The 26,106-nt window shown below is 40.4% G+C and overlaps 2 protein-coding genes across 3 annotated transcripts in view; one reads left to right on the top strand and one right to left on the bottom strand.

Moving 5' to 3' along the window:
• slc47a1 (solute carrier family 47 member 1) overlaps positions 1–24,165 on the top strand; it is a 35,188-nt gene extending 11,023 nt beyond the window's left edge. The window contains exons 10-17 of one of the 2 annotated variants that reach the window (XM_079405186.1): positions 326–393; positions 1,030–1,138; positions 1,246–1,321; positions 1,532–1,601; positions 1,895–2,027; positions 2,901–2,995; positions 3,089–3,265; positions 23,862–24,165. In XM_079405186.1, the coding sequence (XP_079261312.1) occupies positions 326–393; positions 1,030–1,138; positions 1,246–1,321; positions 1,532–1,601; positions 1,895–2,027; positions 2,901–2,995; positions 3,089–3,265; positions 23,862–24,020 (887 nt within the window). In that variant the 3' untranslated portion in view covers positions 24,021–24,165. Of the gene's footprint in view, positions 1–325; positions 394–1,029; positions 1,139–1,245; positions 1,322–1,531; positions 1,602–1,894; positions 2,028–2,900; positions 2,996–3,088; positions 3,266–5,029; positions 5,613–23,861 lie in introns of those variants that run through there. The other variant, XM_079405185.1, reaches the window with a different exon arrangement.
• LOC306862234 (multidrug and toxin extrusion protein 1-like) lies at positions 9,335–22,241 on the bottom strand (the record flags this gene model as incomplete). Its single annotated transcript, XM_079404981.1, has 17 exons — positions 9,335–9,576; positions 9,673–9,751; positions 9,830–9,924; positions 10,019–10,151; positions 10,658–10,727; positions 10,825–10,900; positions 11,935–12,043; positions 12,627–12,694; positions 12,770–12,883; positions 13,557–13,654; positions 13,837–13,934; positions 14,074–14,118; positions 14,292–14,334; positions 21,119–21,267; positions 21,364–21,432; positions 21,513–21,614; positions 22,059–22,241. The coding sequence occupies 17 exons, from the start codon at positions 22,239–22,241 to the stop codon at positions 9,335–9,337; spliced, it is 1,773 nt and encodes a 590-aa protein (XP_079261107.1).
• Positions 24,166–26,106: the final 1,941 nt, after the last annotated feature.

Below are 26,106 nucleotides of genomic sequence, written 5' to 3' on the forward strand. Positions count from 1 at the left end.
AATACGTAAGGATTTCACAGCTAAAAGACATGTATACCACAACCTGAAGGGGGGCATTTTTACAATTACGGTATACTAAAATGTGTTAACAAAAGTGCAAACTATCAATCAGACGGCAGAAGACTGTGTAGAAGACTGTAACATGTTTTCCCCTGACGTGCACAATGTTTTATGGCTTACAAATTATCTCATAAATTGCCTAACTACATTTGAGATGTGCAATGCCACAATCAGACACAAATCAGAGACAGCCAACACATTAAATAACATGTAATTAAGTTTATAATTACATGTTATTATAACATGTAATTATAATGATTGGCAGGAATGCTGGGGGAGGTGGACCTTGCTGCTCAACATGTGCTGCTGGAGGTGGGGACCATTACTTACATGGTAAGAGTGTTATTTGTAGTTACACTCACAATAAGACACTTATTAAATTGGTTTAATCTTCCATTGCTAGCAGGGTTTGTTATTACTGCCAATTGGCAAGTATATTGAAACAAAAAGTATTAAAAATCAGTCTGAAAGTGATTCCAGTAATATAATATTCTGTCATTAGTATTAGTTGTGGTGTGGACTTACCTATTCTCATAGAATTAGAAAGAAACTTCATTCTTCTTCTTCTTCTTCTTATTATTATTATTATTTATAGTTATCATCCTTAATGTGAAAGACCCTTAATTATCAATACTGAAGAAAACGGGGGAGGTGATTTGAGATCTTTTTAAGGACTCAGTGTCTAAGCTTCTGCCAGCTGAGGCAGAAGTCTCTATAACAAAGCTTTTCCTGCAAGTCTGACATAAACAAACCTTTTGTTATTGTTAGGGTTCAAAGATTCGCTTCAGTTGCTTGTAATGCTCCAAAACACTTACCACACATTTATCGCTACCTACTGGTCTAATGTGGTAACCTTCAAAAATAGTCAGCAACAGATGCTTTACAAACAAATGATCCTGTTAAATTATATTTGTTAAATAAAATTAGTGTGAATATTTGCTTGTTTTAATAACAAGATTTTATGTTTAGTTTCCATTAGGTGTGCACGCGGCCGCTTGTGTGCGTGTGGGAAATGCGCTGGGAGCTGGAGACACTAACAGGGCCCTGATCACTAGTAAAGTGACTCTTTTGATCTCAGGTCAGTAGAATATAGAAATACCCAGTGCTAATCAATCAAGCAATTAGTATATAACTTACAATAAGTATCCAGAAGGAAAGATAACTTAAACCTTCACTGCATTGCAGGAGGTTTGGCTGTTCTACAGGGAATCGTGATTGGTTCCTCAAAGTCAGTAGTGGGATGCATCTTTACTTCTGATGAGTATGTTTGTTTCTCTCATAGCATATACACACATTATTTGGGTTATGATAAAACTAGGATTATTATAGATGAAGTGATATCATGTTCATTTTCTTCATAAGATAAATAAAAGTATCAGGAGAACAAATAAATCACTGCTAATTATAGCAATGAGAGTGAAGCTTTTCTTTTGTTGTTTTGCAGTTCTCACTTCTTGATTTAATCTAACAGGAGCATAGTGAAAATTGTCTCGGAAATTCTCACCCTGTACGCTTTCCTGCAGTTTTTTGATGCTCTCGTGGTAAGTTTGAATTATTTTATCATTTGTATGCATTCAAAGGAAGGCAACACAATTAATCAACCTATAATACAGATATTCTTTGTGATTGAGCTGAAGGTCAAATACTGTAACTGGCCATCATTACAGTATTTATGAGTGATAATGTCACAAGACATTATCGATTAAAATGCTTTTACTAGGGATTTCTTGTGATGTCATGAAACCTGGTTTTGTGAAATTATGTAATTCACTGATTACTCTGAAGTCTCTATAGTGCATTTCTCTACAACAGACCAGTTTGTCTTGTGTTTTAGTGTGTGTGTTCAGGGATTCTTCTGGGTGCTGGGAAGCAGAAGATAGCAGCACTATCCAACTTGATCTGTTACTACTGCATTGGATTACCAGTAGGAATATCACTGATGTTTCTGGCCGAGCTCAGGATACTTGGTACCAATTCTCTTCATTCCTATTTTCCTAACTTATCAGACATTCTGTTGTTTTAAAGGAGCCAAAATAAGTGAAAAAAAAAGAAAGAAAAAAAGAATGTCAAGCCAACCCAGATCTTTAATTCCATTCAGATATGTGGCATCCCAGTTTTGCCCTGCAATTTAGTTATAAATCTTTTCAATCCCCAAACCGAACTAAAGTTAATACTTTTATTCAGTAAAGATGCATTCAATTGATCAAAAGTAGCAATAAAGACTACATCATTTTTCAAAAGATGTCTGCATTCATCAAAGAATTCTAAAAAATATTAAATAGTAACTAAATGAACAAATATTTTGTGGATAAAAAAAATAGAAAACATATTTGTTTTCAACATTGATAGATTAAGTAATGGAGTAATGACTGATGAAATTTCAGCTTTGCCATCAAATAAATAAATTACATTTTAAAATGCATTAGAATAGAAACAAAATATTTTAAACTGTAATTATATTTCACAGTATTACTGTTTTAATGTAATTTAGATCAAATAAATGCAACATTGGTGAGCAAAAGAGACATCTTTCAAAAACATTAAAACATCTTATCAACCCCAAACTTCTAAACACTAGTCCAAACTAACAAAACACTAATCTAACAAATTCAGTAAACACAATTTTATACTACTACTACAGTCATCAAAACTATAAAATAGGCTACATGTATGTTTTTGTACAAAACAAATTTTATGTTATTGTTAATGATTCAGGTCTTTGGTCATATAGCATCTTTTCTCTTCCAAACCAGCCATGTAATACAATTCAGATAGTGTTTGCTTCCCATGACCTGTTCTAAACTTGAAACACGTCCCATTTTCATTTCCCACTCATTCAGGTCTGTGGCTTGGCCTCTCGATTTGTGTCATTATTCAGACCTGTTTCTTCATCACTCTCATCTTCAAGCTCAATTGGAAGAAAGTAACAGAGCAGGTAAGACATAACAAATCAAACCTGCATGGTCAGGTCAAGCTACCATTGTGAAAGGCTGTCGAAAGTAATAATGTTGACTTATGCCTTCCTTAGGCTCAGAAACGTGCAAGCAAACATGCAAAGGTAGTGTGTGTTCAAAAGGCACCATCGATAGGACAGTCAGTCCTTGATACGCTGGTTTCTGAAGGCCAGGACAACGATGAGCAAACACCTGATACTGGAGCTTCAGCAAGTATCCCTGAACCTTGGGATGACATAACTGGAAACAAAGTAAGTGCCACAGTAATCCCAGCAACCAGGGTTTCCCAAACTGGGGTTTTTAGAGGAACTGCAGAGGGTTCGTGATTTGATGAAATTCTAATAATTAATTATATAAATAATATTGCAAAATTTATCAAATAAAAGCCTGAGATTTGATTAAATGATGCTACATGTTTCAAAGCGAAACAGCTGAGCAGCTTGTGATCCAATGAATTCAATGTCTAAGAGCTTCTCGGGTCCACAGTAAGTGCAACGCTCCCTATCTCATAAATTTGGGAACATAACATGCACTATATTCAATTTATTTATACATTCACATAATTTACAACATTTTTGTGGGTTTACAGCATTTCAGCAGTGTTCTACCAAAATAAAAGCTTGAGGATTTTGAATGTTTATATAATGTTTATGAAAGTGAAGAATTTAAGACCTCAATATCAGTATAGTAACTTGTAAAGCAAAATTACTCTAATTAAAAAATATTCGTTTATATTTTCCAGTACAATTGTAATTTACAGCAGGAATGTATTGCTGTCTTCATTTTTGTAATTAGAGTAGAAACTTTATATCTGTTTATTTGCATGTCGAGCAACAAATAGCCAACATCAGAGAACCATAAATATGCAAATGTTGTTAAATTACTAAAATAAAAAAAAAATATAGTTCACCCAAAAATGAAAATTTGCTGAAAATGTCCTCACCCTCAGGCTATCCAAGAGGTAGATGAGTTTGTTTCTTCATCAAAATAGGTTTTGGAGAAATTTAGCCTTACATCACTTGCTCACTAACAGATCCTCTCCAGTGAATGGGTGCCGTTAGAATGAGAATCCAAACAGCTGATTAATCACAAAAATTCACAACATGACTCCATTAGTCTTTAAGTTAACGTCTTGTGAGGTGAAAAGCTGTGTTTGTAATAAACAAATCCATCAAGACATTTTTAACTTCAAATTGCTGCATCTAGCTTAAATGTGAGTCCTAGCCATAAAATAGCTTTTTCCAGTGAAAAGCTTATGAAAAGTCTCGTCTGAATCAGGAGACAAATATCCACAGATCAAGCACCATTTACAAGTTAAAACAGTCCAAAAAACAGTTCTAAACAAATATTTTAGTGGATTTTGATGTGAGACATTTTTACTCAAGTCGTCATCTTTATTTATATAGTGCTTTTAACAATACAGATTGTGTCAAAGCACTTAACAGTATCAAATTGGAGGATAGAGTGTCAGTAATGTATAATAAAAAGATTAAACTCTCAATTTTCAGTTAAAGGCATTTCATTATTGACTTCAGTGATGTATGAACGCTCAAGGAAGCGTTATTTTCACATTTTTGCCAGAAGCAATGGTTTAAAGTTAAAATACCTTCATGATGGATTTGTTTCTTACAAACTTGCAGCAGTCATGTGGGTTACTTGTGAACTATTGTGAGGTTTTTATCAGCTGATTGAATTTTGGTAACACCCATTCATTGTAGAGGATCCATTGGTGAACATGTCACTACATTTCTCTAAATCTGTTCTGATGAAAACTGATCTACGCCTTCTGAGGTTGAGTAAATTTTCAGCTATTTTAAATTTTGGGGTGAACTGTTTCTTTAATTTAAATTTTCAGGAGGTACTTCAAGTAAATATTTTAAGTCTAAGGGGTTCGGCTGAAAAGTTTGGGAACCCCTGCCAATCACCAAGTCAATCACATGTGTCCTGAAATTGAAACTATTCATAAATCCCGGTGATGATAACTTCAATAATTACATTATGCTTTGCTTCTTTAGTCCCAGCTAACAAGTAATAGACCTGAAGTGGCCGGCTATGTCCAAGTGAGCACCCAAGAGCAGAGTAAACTAGTGATGGCGAGTGAATATGGAGTAACCCAACCTAAAGCCTTGCTCTCTACGAACCAGCTTGTGCTCAGACGGGGACTTATACTGTTGGCCACTGTCCTGATCTTAATAGCTGGAGTCACTGTGCACATAGCTTGTCCTCTTCCGGAGCCTTTAAGCCCTCATCAAAGCAATCTAACAATGGCTTCAAGAAATTTTTCCACTTCTAACATCTTCCTCACCACCACGTTGAGCTAACTCTAACTTGATCCATCTTAACAAGGTCCCATTTCAATAAATTTGAAAAAAGTGGGTCAATCAGCCAATACAAAAATGCATCTCTGCCAGCTTTTCCACCCTACCACAAATAACAGTTGAAGAATTACAAAGGAGCATTTCTCTTGATGTACATTATACAGTACTATGGACTTCTACAAATTTTGGACACACTCGAAACCCAGCTGTGTAGGCCAAAATACAGTGAGACTACTGAGTAGTAGCTACTTATGTGCAGTATATGTTATTTCACTTCTTAGCAAACCAAATTTAAATGTTATGCATTTTATATATATATATATATATATATATATATATATATATATATCTGGTTATATGAAGCTGTTTGTAAGGTTGTAGTTTTCCCTGTAAATGTATTTATCATAACAAAGTAAAGCATAATATTATATACTACTGAAAGCGTTCTTTTTTATTATTATTAAAAATGTTAATAAGACAGAGTGCAAAAAATATAAATGCATGCTTGTCACACTATATCCAAACATGGAGAAAAATAGGTCCCGTGTGTGTGTGTACCCTTGGTAAATATGATCAAAGAAGGCTGTGAAAATTAATCTGCGTTGTTAATCTTTTTTTATCTTTTATTAAAAAAATTCACAAAAATCTAACCTTTCATTGGATAATAAGAATTTAAAATGGGGGGAAATACCATTATGAAATAAATGTTTTCCTCAAATACACGTTGGACACAGTTATTGACACCCCTAGAAATTCTAATGAGTAAAATATCTCTGAAGTATATTCCCATTTATATTCACAATTTTGAGCATTTCAGGGTGATTATGAACATGAAATTATCCAGCCATGACTTCCTGTTTCACAGAAATATAAATAGGAGGGAAAACAAAGCCAAAATTCCCTTAATCATCCATCACAATGAGAAAAACCAAAGCATATATTTCTGATGTGCAGCAAAAGATAACGGAGCCTCACAAATTAGTGAAGTGGCTTAAGAAAAGAGCTAGAGCAGTGAAAATTCCAATTTCCACCATCAGGGCAATAATTAAGAATTCCCAATCAACATAAAATGTAACGAAACTGCCTGGAAAAGGGTGTGTGTCTATATCGTCCTAATGGAGAGTTTGAGTGGCTAAAGACTCTCCAAGGACCACAGCTGAAGAATTGCAGAAAATAGTTGAGTCTCGGTGTCACGGTGCAAACAGCAGGGAGGAACAAGGAACACGGAGACGAGGATGTAACTCAAAACAAAGGACTTTAATGTCAACATCAAGGTAGGGCAAGACCAGACAGGACATCGACATCGACATCGACATCGACATCGACATCGACATCGACATCGACATCGACATCGACATCGACATCGACATCGACCACCGGGGAGTAACGAGTAGACCAGACAAAATAACACTGCACAGACAGGACTTAAATACTAGGCTAAATAACTCAAACACACCTGGAAACGAATAAACTACTAATGACATAACGAGGACAGGAAACAAACCAAATATGGGCATAGAAACACAGGGCACACGTGGAAACACAAGACACACACACAACAGAGGACTGACATAACTCCCCCCTCCCGAAAGGCTCGTCCCGAGCCTAATCAGTTCCATCAGGAACTGCTTTTTAGCAGCAAACACTCAAGATGGGTTTGGTGAACACAGGGATAAAAAGTACCCCATGTGTACAATGAAATATACTGCTGTATTTTTTAATGTTGTGGGCCTATATTTCTGCTGAAGGTTCTGGACATCTTGTTTAGACACATGGCATCATGGATTCTATCAAATACCAACAGATAAAAAAATCAACTGTGACTGACTCTGTTAGAACTCTTATAATGGGCCATGTTTGGATCTTCCAAAACAATAATCCAAACAAAAACCTCAAAAACAACACAAAAATGGTTCACTGAGCACAAAACCAAGCTTCTGCTATGGCCATTCCAGTCCTCTGACCTGAACCCTATAGACAATGAGTGGGGAGAACTGAAGAGAAGAAGCACCTGGACATGGAGAACATGGAGCTGGGAATCTAAAGGGTCTGGAGTGATTCTGGATGAATGAATGGTCTCTGATCTCTTGTCAGGTGTTCTCTAACCTCATCAGGCATTATAGGAGAAAATTATGAGCTGTTAAACTGGCAAATGGAGGTTTAAAAAAGTATTGAATAAAATGGTGCCGCTAATTGTGTCCAATGTGTATTAGAGAAAAACATTTATTTCAATATGATATTTCCCCCCATTTTAAATTCTTCTTATCCAATGAAAAGTTAGATTTTTGAGATTTTTTTTTTTTAAATAAAAGATCAAAAGGATTAAAATTGCAGATTAATTTTTACTGACTTCTTTGATCATATTTACCAAGGGTGCCAATATTTTTGGCCATGACTGTATACATATATGTATATATATGTATGTATATGTATATGTATATGCATACAGTCATGGGCAAAAATATCGGCATATATGTGTGTGTGTGTGTGTGTGTGTGTATAAATAAATAATTTATCAGTCTGCTGTTCTTTCTCAAGGAGCAGTTTTAATGTGTACAGTGTAGCTTTAATTCAATACTTCATATATATATATATATATGGATACACATTTTATTTTCATTTCTTAATGATTTCTAAATGGTAATTTATTCTTTGCTTAATATGGGTATGAAGCACACAGTACCAGATTTATACATAGTTCACAGTTATTCACTATGTGAAGAATTATTCACTATTATAAAACTGCAGAAAAGACTGAGAAAAAGAGAAATCACTACATGGTCTTTCATATTTGTTTGCATGACATTATTTTAAGGCATAGTTCCCCCAAAAATGAAAATTCTGTTATAATTTACTCGTGCTCGTACTCGCGTATATTTCTTGTGTTCAACAGAAGAAAGAAACTTATACAGGTTTGGAACAAGTGGAGGGTGATTAAATGATGAAAGAATTTTAATTTCTGGGTGAACTGTCCCTTTAAAAAGACAAACAAGAACTCTTTAATGTTTACCTGTTTCGTGTTTAATGTGCATTCACTGAGGCAATAGCTGACATTTGCAAACAACCCTAGCCTTTCAACCATCACAAATGATTCTCTAACAGATATCTTAAAGAAAGTCACAAACATATAACCAAGAACCAAAATGAACTCTTGGTAAGTGCAAAATGTGTGCAAAAATTTACTTTGGTGAGTAAATAAAACTAGTTGGTCAGGGGTCACCAGACGCGGCCCTGGAAGGCCACTGTCCTGCAGAGTTTAGCTCCAAGCTAATCAAACACACCTGAAGCAGCTAATCAATAGCTGTGTTCAACTTGAAACAGTGCTGCACAGAATGATCAGTGCTGCATCAAATTGCCGCAAGAGTTATGCGAAAGCATCAAGAGCGTCTGCTCTCTTATGGCTCTCGTGGTACTGTGATGTCATACGAGTTTCCTAGTCAGAAATTGGCCATATAAGGCCTCTCTAAGGCCGTTCATGTCCAATTTCCTACTAGGAAGCTCGTATTTACAATAATTCCGATAGCACATGAATGCAGCATAAGACATTAGGTGTGTTCGACTTGAAGCGGCGCTGCGCAGAATGATCAGTGGATCATGACATGTGCTATCGGAATTATCATAAACACGAGCTTCCTAGTAGGAAATTGGACATGAACGGCCTTAGAGAGGGCTTATATGGCCAATTTCTAACTAGGAAACTCGTATTTACGATAATTCCGATAGCACGTGAATGCAGCATTACTAGGTATACTTGAAACTTCCAGGGAGGTGTGTTGAGGCAAATCGGAGCTAAACTCTGCAGGACACAGGCCCTCCAAGATCAAGTTTGGTGACTACTGCTAGTTGGTGGATATTTGCCTGGTAACTTGTTTTAGTAAGCGTAACATAAAGCACTATAATTACTGTAGTTTATTGTAGTTACTCAAGGACTCCATGTAGCAACACATTATAATAAAATAATATGAATATTTTGGCAGAAGGATGAAGTAACATTAATTGTGCTCATCTGAGAATTCCAATGAGCACCTCATTTAATACAATCCCTCCAGCTAATATAAGCAGCATGAAGAAGACAGCAAGGCCTCGACGAACAACCAGCTGTTTTGTGGTCAAGACTGTGCCAACTGTGACCTTTGTTCCAGCAACTGTTATTCCTCCTACTCCTTCTCCTTCACCGGGCCCTTCAAGGTCTGTGTTTGCATCTGTCTGGCCTGCTTCATTGTGCTGGGACTCCTGTGGTACTTCTGTAGAATAATCAGTCAACATAGGGGAAAGCCCATGAAAAAAGAAACATTTTGCGTTCATCATTAAAGTTAACATATACCATAGACAGAAAGTACCTTCTGTGCAGCCATTATTTTCCATAGCATAAGATTCATCTTTGGTCTGAGGGGCTTGTACACCTGCTCTGATCAAGGCCTGAAAATAAAGAAATAAAAACTGAAATTATCATATAAAAATAAACTATATAGATGTGGATAAAGAAAAATGACCCACCTCGTGTGTGGCTTTTTTCCAGTCCAGTTTGCAAATGAGGGTGACGAAGAACAAAGATTGTGTGAAGGCACACACAAAGAATCCAGTCCACAAACCTAGCAAGAGAGAACAAGAGGAAATTCATGGAGGCATTCAGTGTGGCACCTAAGATTAATCCTTCAAATAGATCAACAATTTCAAGTCATTTACCAATTATGCCCAAATTGAGAGCAAACATCAAAGACACTCCAATTGGAAATCCCACAAAATAATATACTACAATGTTACAAAGAGCACCAAGCATCTGCTTTCCAACACCTCTGACAATTCCACCTGTAATGCCCTACAGACAGAAAAACAAACCTTTTATCAACAGGATGTTATCAGACATTCTCAATATCTTAAGTGAATATCTTAAATAAAAAATAAAAAAAGAAAGAAACTGAAATTGAAATATCCCACATTTTATGCTCTTTTATTTTTTCTGTTATTAAAACTAAACAAAATTTAGTTTGGATTATATATATATATATATATATATATATATATATTTGGGTAAGATTGAAGAAGAAAATAAGACACTCAATTTAGTTTAGGATGCATTTTGCATATATTATGCATTTTTTGTTACTCAGAGTATACTATTTTACAGATGATTATTTATTTATTCATTTATTTATTTTTAATTTTTTAATTTTTTGTAATGTACAGGAAAGCCACTTAAGAAAAGACAGAAGAGCTACTGAAAATGGGATTTGATTTTGATTTTAAAAAACGAATTCTCTTTCAAGAATAAACAAACAGACAGATATTTGGTCAAAACAAAGAAAAAAAAAATCAATCTCCTACCGCAATGGCATCAAATATATGGAAGAAGCTGTACATGACCATGACTTCTGACACTCTGAGCACTATTTCCCTTTGAGAGAGAGAGAGAGATATAGGATACTGTACATGTATAATTTTATGATGTTAAAATTTTAACAGTACGCTAGATTATTTCTTATTCTACTTACTCTTCAGTGGTAAAGAGGCATCCGATAATATCACTGGTACTTCCAATAAAGGTTGCGACTATACAAGAAGCAAGTACTAGAAAACAACACCAGAGAAACTTAGCTCCAACCTTAACTAAAAACAACTTAACCAGCTAATCAAGATCTTCAGGGTCACTAGAAACTTCCAGGCAGGTGTTTTGGAGCTGTTTGGATCTACACTCTGCAGGACAGTGGCCCTTCAGGACCAAAGTTTAACTCATGTGCACTATAATTTCTGGAAATGTGAGGAACAGTCAATTTCCACTTGAGCATAACCATGCTGTGTGAAATTACGATCAGTCTGATTACGATCAGACTTTTCAGCATGGTAACTAAAGCCACTTTTCCACCATGGTTTCAAATCATTCCAAGCACAGTAAAGGAAGTATAATTGCTCGGAAGGTTTCCAAACCATTACTAAAATTCTCTGCATTAACACAGTGGTCAACCATGCTTGTGGATCTCTAGTGAATTGAGGACATAATTGTCTACAACCCAGTGAATATAACATACACGAATTATATAAAACTAAGCCAGTAAACGTAGACCTATAGCTAAGAGAATATTTACCTTTCTATTCACATTTTTCCAAGCCTTCTGCATTTTAAACACTGTTCTATATCTATTATAAAACAGTTGTTTTAAATTATGGCAGAAACCTCCGGTTAGGGCATGTTCCCCTCAAAAAGAATAAAACAGATAAGTAATAAGGTTGCGCTACAAATACCCCTAATCAGTCAGAGAGAAGTATTGATTCTCCTGAGCGATTTGTTAAAGCTTTTATAATTTTATAATATTTAATGGTTGAAAGCTGAGTAGAATTATGTTATCTCATTGCACCCAGTTTCTGAAAATGCTTATTCATAGAGCGAATATTTCGCTGATTGATTACAATCTAACAAAGTTACTCTCATAATGGGATTGAAGGAAAAAGAAAAAATGCTCCTTCTTCATACAGCTTTCTCCATTGTTTACATACAGTATCATGCTGTCGACAACTGTTGCGTCACCAAGGTAACATACATTCTAATCCTGTTTTGAAAAAGTAATCATGCTACATAAAAGTTTTTAGTTTAGGAGTTCACATACGTCCACAGGCTAAAGACACTTTGGCAGACAGTTTGGCTTGTTCTGGGTTTCCGGCTCCAAGTGCATTTCCCACCCTCACAGTGGCTGCTACTACAAATCCCATTGGAAACTGAAAAGTGAGAATAATAAATATTTAAATGACAATATATATATATATATATATATATATATATATAATTTCAATTATATGATAGATTAAGGATGTGGCAGCAACTGTTACAGATGTTTGACCTCACACAACCCCCTTTCTCACAATGAAAAATTTCATTGCACTTCCATAAGCAATTGATGTTTTATGCTTTTCACTTCTGGTGATTTTGATAAAGCATTTAAACATCTTATGATGAATTGTCCAGTGTGCAAAAATTCAATACACAAAATACGATTTATTGCTGTCACCAACTGATGTGTCTGTTTTACCACCCAGGCAGAAGATAACAGAATACTATTGCTAATGGAACACAGTACTCTAAACATCTAAAAGGACTGAATGTGAAATAACAAAATTCTGCACATCTTAGTTTCACAGTTCTGTTAGTGGGTTCCGGTGTCAGTTATCATTTATATAAATGCAATACTAATATCTTGACACATTAACCAGAAAACAACTGGTGCTGTCAGGTCTGAGAACACCCTGAAACCAGTATAGGTGTACATTTTTCTAAAAACAAAGAAACATTTGAAAAACATACCATAAATGCAATAGTAGCCAGCTGATACACAACAGACTGGGCTCCCAGCTCAGCCACACTGATGATTCCTACAATGAACAACTATAATGTAGTCATGACACAAACTAAATTTAACCACATAAAAACACAGATAGTTTGCAAACCTGCCAGGAATCCACCAATCTCATATGCCCACCACTGCACACAAAGCATGAGCATGCTGGGAAAAGCCAAGCTACTGAATGGACCCCATTCTTGCAGACAATCACAAGACCAGCCTAATGTGACACAGAAAGAGATGGAGAACAACAGAAGTGTCTGTAACACTTTAGTTTAGGGACCAATTCTCACTATAATTATTAGTTACTTATTAGCATGCATTTTAGCTGTTTATTAGTACTTATAAAGCACATATTAATGTCTTATTCTGTATGACCATATTTTAGATCCCTTAATCCTACCCCATACCAAAACAACTGTCTGTTCCAATAAAAGCACTATCAAACTATTTGTTTTGAAGCATAATTAGGTGTTTTCTGAGGAGTTTTTTTTTTTTTGGAGGCAAACATAGTTAGTTAATAGAGAAGATTGGTCCCCAAACTAACTTGTGACCGAATTGTCTATAGATGGCACTATGATTGATAGACAACAATTAGTTCCATTAGTTTACTATATTGACAAATGTTGAGCTGGTGATCGGGAAAGACAATATTTATCAAGGATATCTGAAGCAATCGCTATCAGCATGCTTATCAGCAACTGACATCACATGACTCATCAGAAACATTTCAATGAACTTTCCTCCACCCCATCTTAACGATTCACATAGTGAACTATTTTCTGGTTAAATATTGAAAAAGGAAACAACATACGTTGCACCAGGACATGTTACATAATCTTCTTTTACTGCAAGTCATAGATACTAAGATAGATAGATAAATAGATACTCACCATCCCATGTGTTTTTATGCAGGCCCTTCCATTGAATATAAAAAAAGAGAAACACAGCCAAGGAATACTGGGAAATGGTGTTTGCAGCAGCAGATCCTCTGATAATAATAATAGTAATAAGAAAGTCCAATTAATCATTTTGACTTTGACTTCATTAACCGTAGAATCTAACTGAGGTTTAAATAAATAAAAGAGGTTTGCACTTTTCTCTAATCACTCTCTAACACTGAATAAAGGGAACACACCAAGACCCTAAATAAGATATAATCAAAATGCTTACGCAACACCAAGATCAAGCAGATGAAGGAAGATGTAGTTCATTAAAGCATTGAGGACATTTCCTGCGGCTCCTGTGATGACCTGAGGCCAAATAATACCCTAAACAAACAAAGAAAAGCAGACTCATCAACATCATGAACTAGGCTACATGTACAAACAAGGTCAAGCAATAGAAGAAGAAAGAAAGAAAGAAAGCAAAAGAAGAAGAAAGAAAGATATTCAGCAACAGAGCCCTGACCTGATTTTGAAGATACCTTCCCTGCAGCTGATAGACAAATGCAGCCTGAGGATGGTAACAAAGAGTGATTAAAGCATAACTGGATGGAAACAAACTGTCTTATGCTCATTTCACATCTGTCCACATTGTTACTTACATTTAGTGGAACAGTTCTTTATAGTTTTATTTTGCAGGTTAATATATCTAAGCAGTTTAATTTAAAGTAATGTGTCACTTACAGGCAGAGCAGGCATGAATATTTTTACATAGAGTTGTGACAGACTGTTGAGAGATGAGAAGTAATCACACACAGTTAAAGAAACTTCACTGACAGGACTGTCACATGACCAAATGATATTAATTAACTGTTTATTTTTGAAAACTGCTGAATCGCCACAATGAAAGCAACTGTGAGAAAGTTGAAAACTATTGATAACCTTTTGCATTAAATAGTTGCACTGCAATGATTTACTATTCGCATCACAAATATGATGACTATTGTTTACCCAGATTCAGGTAAGTTTTGCTAAAGTATTAACTTTTTTTATGTTTTGAAGGACATCTCTTATGCTAACCAAGGCTGCATTTATTTGATGAAAAATACAGTAAAGATGGTAATATTGTGAAATTGCAATTGAAATTGTTTTGGGTTCTGTTCCATGTTCTTGTTCCCTATCGATACTCCACTCGTACTGCGTCTTGCTAAAGACGCTATGGGAAAAAGCCTTTTTTCTTCTTTACTGAAGCCTTATTCAATCACGCAGTGAAACTGCACGATCATTGGTTTGTGCAGTGTGATAAAACGAACCAATGTGTCGGCAGCGGAGCTGCACGAGCCTATGGCGACGGAGCCCGCCAGATCCCGCCAGAATGGGCGGGGTTATCTGGCTATATAATCAGCCGTCTCGCCATAGGATCCTCAGATTTCTTCTCCTTCAGCGACGACATCTCGCCTTCGCTGATCCCAAGAAGCCGCCATCGCCGTTGACACGCCTCGCAGCTGAGCCAGAGACCTCCTGCCTGCTGAGACGACGCTCTTCGCGCTCCAGCCCCGCAGAAGCCCCGGTCTGTTCGCTGCCGCCATCCGGCGAATTCACGCACTCTAAAAGAGCAAATTTAGGCGTTGTTTCAAATGCCTGGCCGACTTTGCGGCTCGTGCAGGGCTCCCCTGCACTCCGATGACGGCCACAGCGAGTGCGTTTCCTGCTTGGGGAAATCCCATGCAGATGCAGCTGAATGCTCGCACTGCGAGCGTTTCAGTCTCGCCTCTCTGCGCTCGCGGATCGCTTTCTTTTCAGAGAGCGATCCCGCCCCTCGCGCTCTCCCGTTTTCTTCCTCCCAGGCACCTGTGAGGAAAAAGCGGCGGGGCAGAGGATTTCAGTGCTTGGCTGAGAGCGAGCTCACGCCGGCTCGAGTCCCGCGTGCCTCGCTTTCGCCACAGAGAGAGCATTCTCCCGTCCTTTTTTCCCGGCCCGACCAGCGTCCCTCCACTGCCGCGAGCGATCTGGTCTCGTTCGGAAAAAGTGACGAAGAGCTGGCCGATGACAGCATGTCATTGGCAGCTTCTGATGCGGAGGAGCTGTCGGGCTCTGCTGTAGACTCCGCCCTCCCGCATTCTTCAGCGCCCAGCACCGCTGCAGCTGGGATGGACGCCGAGCTCTTCCGTGTCCTCTCCAGAGCGGTTGAAGAGCTGGGACTGGATTGGTCTCCACCAGAGGAGCCCTCTCGCAGCCGTCTTGATGAGTGGTTCCTGCCGGGGCGCCGTCAGGCCCCTCTACAGCGACCCTCGCCGTTCTTCCCTGAAGTTCACGACGAGCTGACGAAATCGTGGCGCGCCCCCTACTCCGCCCGCCTCCGCACTTCCTCTTCATCCGCCCTCACTACAATTGACGGCGCTGAAGAAAAGGGGTACGGGAAAATGCCTCAACTGGATGAGTCAGTGGCTGCCCATCTCTGCCCACCCACTGCCATCGGCTGGAAGGCTAAAGCCGCCCATCCATCCAAGCCATGCAGGACCACTTCAGCACTCGCTGGACGCTCCTATGCTTCAGCTGGACAGGCGGCGTCGGCGCTTCACTCTATGGCGGTTCTACAGGTCTATCAGGCCAAACTCCTCGCTGCTATGGACGAGTCTGAACCTGATCCTGCAACTCTCAGGGAGCTGAGAAGTGCGACAGACCTGACTCTGCGCGCCACCAAGACCACCGCCCAGGCGATTGGACGGTCCATGGCCAGCCTAGTGGTGCTCGAGCGCCACCTGTGGCTCACGCTGACGGAGATCAAGGACGCAGACAAGGTTTCCTTCCTTGATGCACCGATTTCGCCTAGCGGCCTCTTTGGACCTGCGGTGGAGGGTTTTGCTGAACGCTTCACGGAAGCACAGAAGGCGTCGCAAGCCATGCGACACTTCCTGCCCAAGCGATCAAGCTCTTCTGCTGCCGCTAGTCACCCCAAGCCTGTGCCGACTAAGCAGCCTGCGAAGCCCCCGCCTCCTGCCTCCGCCTCTCAGCCTGCCAAGGCTCCGCAGACGCGAGGGCGTTCTCGATCGGCCAGACGCTACCCCCATCCGCAGCGCCAGGGGCCCCGACCCAGGATTGTGTTGGACCCTGCGCCTCCAGCGTCTTCCTGATCTGCAGGCCAGGAAGAGGAGAGGACCAAGTCCCGCCGCGGCCGGACCGCCCGCCAAGCGGCCTCTCTTAAAAAACCTCTTGTCACTCCGCTCATCGCCGGGTGCAGAGCACATTGTGTCTGTTGCAAACACAGGGCCCGTACAAGCGTCCTTGCAACCGTCCATTGTTATAATGGGCAAAATAAAACACAAACATTCTCAAAGAGAGAGCAAATTTCCTCTTCCTTCCATCACGAGCGTCCTGCCTCCGTGCAGTCGATCGCTCGAGTTTATCCAACCTCTTGCCACGCGGGCCGAGGCCTGGAGGGCCATCCCCGGAGTGTCAGAATGGGTTGTACGGATAATAGAACGAGGTTACTCACTCCAATTCGCTCGCAGACCCCCGCGCTTCAGCGGCGTGGTCTCCACTTCTGTAGACGGCAAGAACGCTCACGTTCTACGTTCAGAAGTGATGACGCTGCTGGAAAAGGGAGCCATAGAAATGGTTCCTCCAGCTCAGAGCGAATCAGGCTTTTACAGCCGTTACTTCCTCGTTCCCAAGAAGGACGGCGGCCTCCGGCCCATCCTCGATCTCAGACGCCTGAATCGCGCCCTCATGAGGAGGTCGTTCAGGATGATCACACTGAAGCAGATCCTCTCGCAAATTCGCTCAGAGGACTGGTTCTGTTCCCTGGACCTGAAAGACGCATACTTTCACGTCCAGATAGCCCCCCATCACAGACGATTCTTGAGATTCGCCTTCGAGGGAGTGGCTTATCAGTACACGGTCCTTCCCTTTGGACTGTCCCTGGCTCCACGCACTTTTACGAAGTGCATGGATGCGGCTCTTTCCCCTCTCAGGCAGATGGGAATCCGCATTCTCAATTACCTCGACGACTGGCTCATTCTGGCCCAGTCAGAGGTACAACTACTCTCACACAGAGCCCTCCTCCTCAGCCACTTAGAATGCCTGGGGCTCAGGGTCAATTTTGCCAAGAGCGCACTGTTTCCCAGCCGACGGGTGTCGTTTCTGGGAACAGTTTTGGACTCAGCTCAGATGAGAGCTGTGCTAGCGCCGGAACGCGCTCTGGCCATTCAAAAGCTTGCAGCCTCCTTCCAGAGCGGCACCGCTCGCCCCGTCAAAGCGTTTCAGAGGATGCTGGGCCTCATGGCCGCAGCATCGCCGGTGCTACAGTTGGGCCTGCTTCACATGCGGCCACTTCAGCGCTGGTTGAAACCACGGGTTCCGCCCCACGCATGGCGACACGGTCGCCTACATATCAGGGTGAGCCAGGCCTGTGTAACAGCCCTAGCCCCCTGGAAGAACCCACAATGGTTCAGAAAGGGTGTGACCATAGGGATGGTCTGCAGCAGGAAAGTTGTCACGACAGACGCCTCCAACATGGGTTGGGTGGCGCTGTGCGAAGGCAAACCGACCTTTGGTCGAAGGCGGAGCAGAACCTCCACATCAACTGCTTAGAGATGCTAGCAGTGTGTCGAGCCTGCCAGTTTTTCCTGCCAGAGCTAAGGGAACGACATGTGCTGATCCGCTCAGACAACATGTCAGTGGTGTCCTACGTAAATCACCAGGGAGGTCTCTCCTCGAAGCGCCTCTTCCTTATGGTAGAGCGACTTCTGGAGTGGGCTCAGCTCAACTTGCGCTCGCTGAGAGCAGCACATTTGCCGGGCAGATTGAACCAAGGAGCGGATATGTTATCACGGAGCAACGTCCCCTCAGAAGAGTGGATGCTCCACCCGCAGACGGTTCGAATGATCTGGAGAATCTTTGGCAAGGCCGAGGTAGACCTTTTCGCCTCCAAAGACAACTCTCACTGCCCAGCCTATTATTCGAAGGTCAAGGACGCGTTGGCCCACGACTGGCCCAACCTCCTCCTCTATGCATTCCCTCCGATCGCTCTGATTCCTCAGGTCATCAGGCGAATCAGGGAACAACGACACAAGGTCTTGTTGGTGGCCCCCCTGTGGGAGAACCAGCCTTGGATGTCAGAGCTGACCCAGCTGCTAACCGCAGCCCCCTGGCCCGTGCCCCTGAGACGAGACCTCCTCTCTCAGGCGAACGGTTTATTGTGGCACCCTCGTCCCGAACTGTGGGCGCTTCACCTCTGGCCGCTCAACGGGAGCCTACCAGCCTCCCAGAGCGAGTGCTAAATACCATTTCTGAGGCTAGAGCCCCGTCTACGAGACGCCTCTATGCCCTTAAATGGGCGGTTTTCTCCGAATGGTGTCTAAACCGCGGTGAGGACCCCCCTACATCTGAGTTGGCGGTGATTCTGTCCTTCCTGCAGGAACTGCTGGATAAAGGACGCTCTCCCTCCACACTCAGGGTGTTCGTATCGGCTATAGCGGCCTTCCACGCCCCTATCGCGGGCCAATCAGTGGGCAGGGACAATGTTATCGTCCGCTTTCTAAGGGGTGCCAAGAGGCTGAATCCGCCTCGGCCCCTTACTGTCCCTACGTGGGACTTACCCACTGTGCTGAGGGCCCTGAGGGGCCCTCCTTTTGAGCCGCTCCAGTCTACGAACCTTCGGTCGCTGTCGCTGAAGACTGCTTTGCTACTAGCACTAGCGTCAGTCAAGCGAGTAGGAGACCTGCAGGCGCTCTCTGTGAGCCCTGCCTGCCTGGAATTTGGGCCAAACGACTCCAAGGTCGTCCTAAAACCAAGGCATGGATACGTACCTAAGGTACTTTCCACTCCGTTCAGAGCTCAGGTCATCACACTCTCCGCGCTTCCTCCCTCTGAGGAGGACCGGGAGTTCATTCTGTTATGCCCTGTTAGAGCCCTACGGATCTACTTTGAGCGTTCCGCCTCCTTCAGGCGCACGGAACAGCTCTTTGTTAGCTTCGGTAACCGCGCCAAGGGGCTTCCGGTCACGAAGCAGAGACTCTCTAAGTGGATAGTGGATGCCGTTACGCTGGCTTACTCTTCCTTGGGCCTTCAATGCCCCATTGGAGTACGAGCCCATTCGACTAGAGGCATTGCCTCGTCGTGGGCCTGGTCTAGCGGTGTGTCCATTACAGACATTTGTGTGGCGGCCGGCTGGGCCTCGCCGTCCACATTTGCAAAGTTTTATAAGTTGGATGTACCGACCTTACAGGCCAGGGTCCTATCTGCTTAGATGAGTATGACTTATGTTGTGGGAACATCCCTAACGGAGATCTCTTGACTGCATGGGCACTCAAGCTCTCTGATGGGTTCCTTACATATCTCAGCCCTGAAAGTGCTGAGTATGCGAGGAATACATGGAATGACCCGGGCCGAGCGTGACCTCTATGAGCTCAGCTCGCTTTAGCCCGAGTATACTATTATACTTCCCTCTGAGCATGTAATGCTTATGGAGGTATTTTACACAGTCGTTCCTCTACCATAGCACGGCGTGATTGAATTGTGTTCCCATAGCGTCTTTAGCAAGACGCAGTACGAGTGGAGTATCGATAGGGAACGTACTCGGTTACTGTCGTAACCTCGGTTCCCTGAGATACGGAACGAGTACTGCGTACTTTGCCGTGCCAGGTAGCTGCACGACTCAGTCGTCGCTTCAGTCGAAGTAAACCTGAGGATCCTATGGCGAGACGGCTGATTATATAGCCAGATAACCCCGCCCATTCTGGCGGGATCTGGCGGGCTCCGTCGCCATAGGCTCGTGCAGCTCCGCTGCCGACACATTGGTTCGTTTTATCACACTGCACAAACCAATGATCGTGCAGTTTCACTGCGTGATTGAATAAGGCTTCAGTAAAGGAGAAAAAAGGCTTTTTCCCATAGCGTCTTTAGCAAGACGCAGTACTCGTTCCGTATAGTAACCGAGTACGTTTTCATGTCTTTTATTTTGAAGTTTAGTCATGGTTCCTGTTTGTGTCATGCTTCCCTTGCCCTCTTGTATTCCTGCTATTGGTTCCTCTGTTCTATGTCATGTTCTGATTGGTTGTATTAGTCATGTGTTTTGTTTCCCATTGGTTTGTTCATGTCATGTGACCCTCCTTGTTTGCTATTAGTAGCCATGTCGTTGCCTTTGTCTCTTGTCATGTATTGATGTTGTGATGGTGAGTCTAGTTTATTCATGCCAAGTCAAGTCTGTTCAAGTCAAGTCAAGTCTTCATTTGTATGTTTGGATCACTTTGTAAATAAAGCTGCACATGGGTTCTTCACTACGTTTGCCTTCAGTGGACTCCTTGTTACAGAAATTATTGGAATTTAAAATAACTGTTTTCTATTTATATACATATATACATATACATATACATATTCATGTGACGGCAAAGCTGAATTTTTAAAATTAAGCTTGCTGAAAATTTTCAAAATTAATAAAAAATTGAAGCTCATCCAAAATATCACATACATATATGATATTATATACGTATAAATGTCAGTTTGGATAAAAGGTACATGTAAGGAACTTTGGTCTGAAGTTTATCTAGCTAGTGTTGAATTTATCAGACCTGGCCACACTGGGACTCTGTCGGACAGCCAGCAGGATGGGCTCTGTGTTGATGAGCAGTGCCCAGCAGGGGAAACAGGCCAACAGGAGTATGAGAATCCCTCTCTGCAGTATCACACCCACCCGCTTCAGATTATTACCGCCAAACGTCTAGAGGACACAATTCAATTCCGGTGACACACAAATGACACTCATATTCACTCATATTCATACTCATAGATATCACTCATACATTCACTATCAGACCTGAGAGATGAGTGTATCACAAGCAGACGCCAGTCCAGAACCAACAGAGATGCCGGTCACATTAATAACCTGTGAGCAAAAAGGACATATAAATGTAATGAGTTTTAATAAATGCCACTATAATGACGGTTTTTTTTTTTTGAACTCACAGCAATAGCCAGAGCCACACCAGCCAGTTCAGTTTTCCCCAGGTGTCCACAGAACACAGTGCTGATAAAGCTGATCAGAAAGATCATCAGCTGAGATATAAACTGCATGAAGAGAGGAAACATTTCCAGTATTCAATAACAGACACTTCCACCTCTTGAGAAATAAACCTATGTTATTCTAGAAAACTGATCATGTTATGTCATGTTCTTCAAATAAAATAGACTACTAAAAATGTGCTTATATTATTACAATTAAATATTTATTATAAATATAAATTAATTTGGTTTTTAATTTGTGACTTTGGAGGCACAATTTAGCAAATGAATATTCAGTTTCATGTCAGACCACAACTTATGCTATTTAGTTTATTTCAGTGTCAATGTTTGATTTACATTCAAAATTAGAAACCCCATACCTTACAAAAAGATTTGTAAATAATGTCATTGTCAGCCAACAGTGAAATAAAACTCAATATTTGGTTAGTTGATTGGATGTAATCAAAGTTTAACACCATAGAGCCTTAATGAATCTATAATCACACTTACCACTGGTCCAGCCAGTTTCACCTGCTCTACAATTTCTCCTTTATAATTCACCGGTAACAAACTCCAGAGTTTCTTTCGACACCCTCCACAAACAACCTGTGAACTTGACGTTGACTGATGATTATCAATTTTCTCCTGATTTGAATCCTCATTTATCTGAGTTACTGTGTTAATACTGTCCATTTTTGTTATTTCTGAAGTGTTTAATTCCCACAAAGCTTATATTTAGTTACAATACAGGACAACATCTGCATGAAAGATATTGTGCTAAGGTCCATTGCAGGGAGACATCTAGGTGGATCTCAAAAAACTGTTTAGCCCTGCCTGCTGAACTCCACAAGGTTATTACATAAATAAAAGTCCCTGTGTGCTCAGATCAAGTTTTATTGAAAGTAGGCCTACCCCTCTAATATCTTGATGCATTAACGGGCAAACAGCCATATGTGTTATTGAACTAGTGTAGTTGTTCAGTTTTCATTTTGTTATTCTTATTTTTTCTTTCTTTCCTTTTCTTTCTTTCTTTAAAAATAAATAAATAAAATGGCTGAGCGCACCTTATCTACAGATTTCAAAACAAATATCTGTGTACATATATCAAATCTGACTCATCACAACACAATAAACTACTATTTAGTCAGATAATAAAAAGTTACATATTACTCCTGAGCCAGAGTCTGGGAGTAAGCTGACAAGGTTTATATTTGGTTAAAACCATAAAATAAGTAAACAATTAAGTAAATGGATAAATACTGTAGATAAAATGTTACATGTTACCCTTGGGAAATATCATCAGGAGACATGGTGTAGCTTTCACTGTTATACTGATGATACTCAGCTCTATATTTCTTCGCGGCCCAGTGAAACACACAAAATCGATATAAAAAACTGGATGACAAGTAACTTCTTACTGCTAAATTCTGAAAAAACAGAGGTGTTAATTATCAAACCTAAAAACCCCACATGTAATAACCTAGAACACTATCTAACACTTGACGGCTGCTCTGTCAATTCTTCTTCATCGGTTAGGAACCTAGGTGTGCTGTTTGATAGCAAGCTTTCATTTGAAAGCCATGTTTCTAGCATCTCTAAAACTGCGTTTTTCCATCTCAAAAACATATCTAAATTGCGACCTATGCTCTCAACGTCAAATGCAGAAATACTAATTCATGCGTTTATGACCTCAAGGTTAGACTATTGTAATGCTTTACTGGGTGGTTGTTCTGCACGCTTGATCAACAAACTACAATTGGTCCAAAATGCAGCAGCTAGATTCCTTACTAGAACCAGAAAGTACGACCATATTAGCCCGGTTCTGTCAACACTGTAATGGCTTCCTATCAAACATCGTATAGATTTTAAAATCTTGTTAATTACTTATAAAGCCCTGAATGGCTTAGCTCCTCAGTACTTGAGCGAGCTCTTATCGCATTATAGTCCTCCACATCCTCTGCGTTCTCAAAACTCTGGCTGTTTGATAATACCTAGAATATCAAAATCGACTGCGGACGGCAGATCCTTTTCCTATTTAGCACCCAAACTCTGGAACAATCTACCAAATACTGTTCGGGAGGCAGACACACTCTTGTCAGTTTAAATCTAGATTAAAGACACATTTCTTTAACCTGGCTTACACATAACACACTAATACACTTCTATTATTCAAATCCGTTAAAGGATTGTTAGGCTGCATTAATTAGATCAACCAGAACCGGGAACACTCCCCATAACACATGATGTACTCGTTACATCATAAGAAGAATGGCATCTATGCTAATATTTGTCTGTTTCTATTCTGTTTCTCAGTCCGTGTCCGGATCAGATGGTGGATCGGCGCCGGGAGATGATGTATGTGGCCCTGATCGTCGGCGGAGGCCGGACACCTGGATGAGCGCCAGAGACAGATCCCCAGTGAAGACCCCGCCACTTAGACAGCCATCAGGAAAGACCACTGGAACCAGTTGAGCCCTTACAATCTGACTTTGCTGCAGTTGGAATTGAACTGCTGGTTCGTTTGGCCAGAGGAGAACTGGCCCCCCGACTGAGCCTGGTTTCTCCCAAGGTTTTTTTCTCCATTCTGTCACCGATGGAGTTTTGGTTCCTTGCCGCTGTCGCCTCTAGCTTGCTTAGTTGGGGACACATCATTTCCAGCGATATCGTCGACCTGATTGTAAAGACACTATTTAAACTGAACTGAGCTGGATGATGACATCACTGAATTCAATAATGAAATGCCTTTAACTGAAAATCTTTTTTTTTAATCTTTTCATTTTACATTATTGACACACTATTTTAATTTTTTGATATTGTCCAGTTGCTTTGACACAATTTACACTGTTAAAAGCGCTATATAAATAAAGGTGACTTGACTTGATAAAAGTCTAATTCATGATGTAAGTCTTTATTTCTGACAGTAAAGGTTGTGATAAGAATGTGGGAAAGTGAGAGGGCATTTAGTTATCCCTTAACAAACAAGTCTAATCCATTGATGACAGACCAAGTGGCCTTAAGCAATGGCTTCATTCAGCTTGTCAGACCCTGCTAGTAGGTAATGTAATTGCACCATCTGTCTCCATTCAAAAGTGGTTATATATTGTACTGTGCGCAGGTTACATATTTTAAAACATCCTGTTTTCTAGAGATATTTCCTGCAGATCTGCCTTTATTGTAAAATTCAAGCCAATTTAAGAGTTGTGTTTAGGTCAAAGCATTTATTGAAAAAGTGTGTGCTGAAGAGAAACTGCTGCCTGATCACACTTATTATTATTTATTTATTTTTTAGCAGGACACATTTTACATTTGCAGTAAAAATCATCTAGAATAATCAAAGGGATAGTTCACCCCAAAAATGAAAATTCTGAAAAAATTAAAATCACTTACTCACCCTCAAGTACTGTTCCAACATTCTTCAGAATATCTTCCTTTGTGTTTAACAGAAGAAAGACACTCATACAGTTTTGGAACAACTTGACAGTGAGTAAATTACACAGTTTTGGGTGAAATTGTCAGATCATTTTGAAATTTCAAATTGTGGATCCACAAATTATTTAATAAGATCATGCTCTTTGTATGCATTTTCAAATAGTCTAAAACAACATAAGGTATAATTAGACATCCTCGAAAGGCAAAGTGAAAGAAAGTTGCGCAAACAAATTATAGTAAAAGAACAAACGTAATGTCTGCACACTGAATTGATTACTCTATAAAAAATTCCTTTATTGCAACGTTTCGCCCTTCGACAAACTGAGGTACAACTCAAAGAGTTAAGAGTTGTACCTCAGTTTGTTATCTGTGCCTGACGAAGACCTGATGGTCGAAACATTGCAATAAAGGATTTTTTTTAGGAATTTTAAGGAATCCTAACATCTGACAAGAATTAATTATCAATTATTATGCACATCTAAGAAATGAATATGCTCATTTAATCCCTAATTCCCTAAGCATTAGTAGGAAAGCTGCCAAGTGTTCGACAGACATCCCTCTCTTCAGTGGTCAAGACCTCTCCATCTGTGACCTAACAATGCATATGCCCCTAATTGTGTCATTTACTCACTGTCAAGTTGTTCCAAACCTGTATGAGTGTCTTTCTTCTGTTAAACACAAAGGAAGATATTCTGAAGAATGTTGGAACAGTACTTGAGTTTATAAGAAGATTCAGTTGAGAAGATTTATTTCATTGCATTAGAGTGTTTAAATCAAGACAATAACACAAGGATCATACAGTTTCATTTCAGTGGTCAGCACCATGCAATCTATCTAAACACAGGGTAAAAGTGCTGTCACATTTAGCATTGTTCTGCAATTTTTCACAGACAAAATCTAGTCATGTCAACAGGAATCCGTGCAAACTGAAATTTCATGCAGACTTCTCTATGGGTTCAAGTTGGTTCGGCTAATTCAATAATTTTCAGTAACACTTTATTTTAAGGTGTCCTTGTTACAAATATTACACATACTTACTATTATAATAACAATTAAGTATGCATAATTACATGCAAGTAACGTAAGCAGTTCTTAAATGTATAATTACACTGTAACAAGGACACCTTAA

Source organism: Barbus barbus (genome assembly GCF_936440315.1).
Source record: "Barbus barbus genome assembly, chromosome: 43".
In the NCBI taxonomy this organism is placed as follows: domain Eukaryota; kingdom Metazoa; phylum Chordata; class Actinopteri; order Cypriniformes; family Cyprinidae; genus Barbus; species Barbus barbus.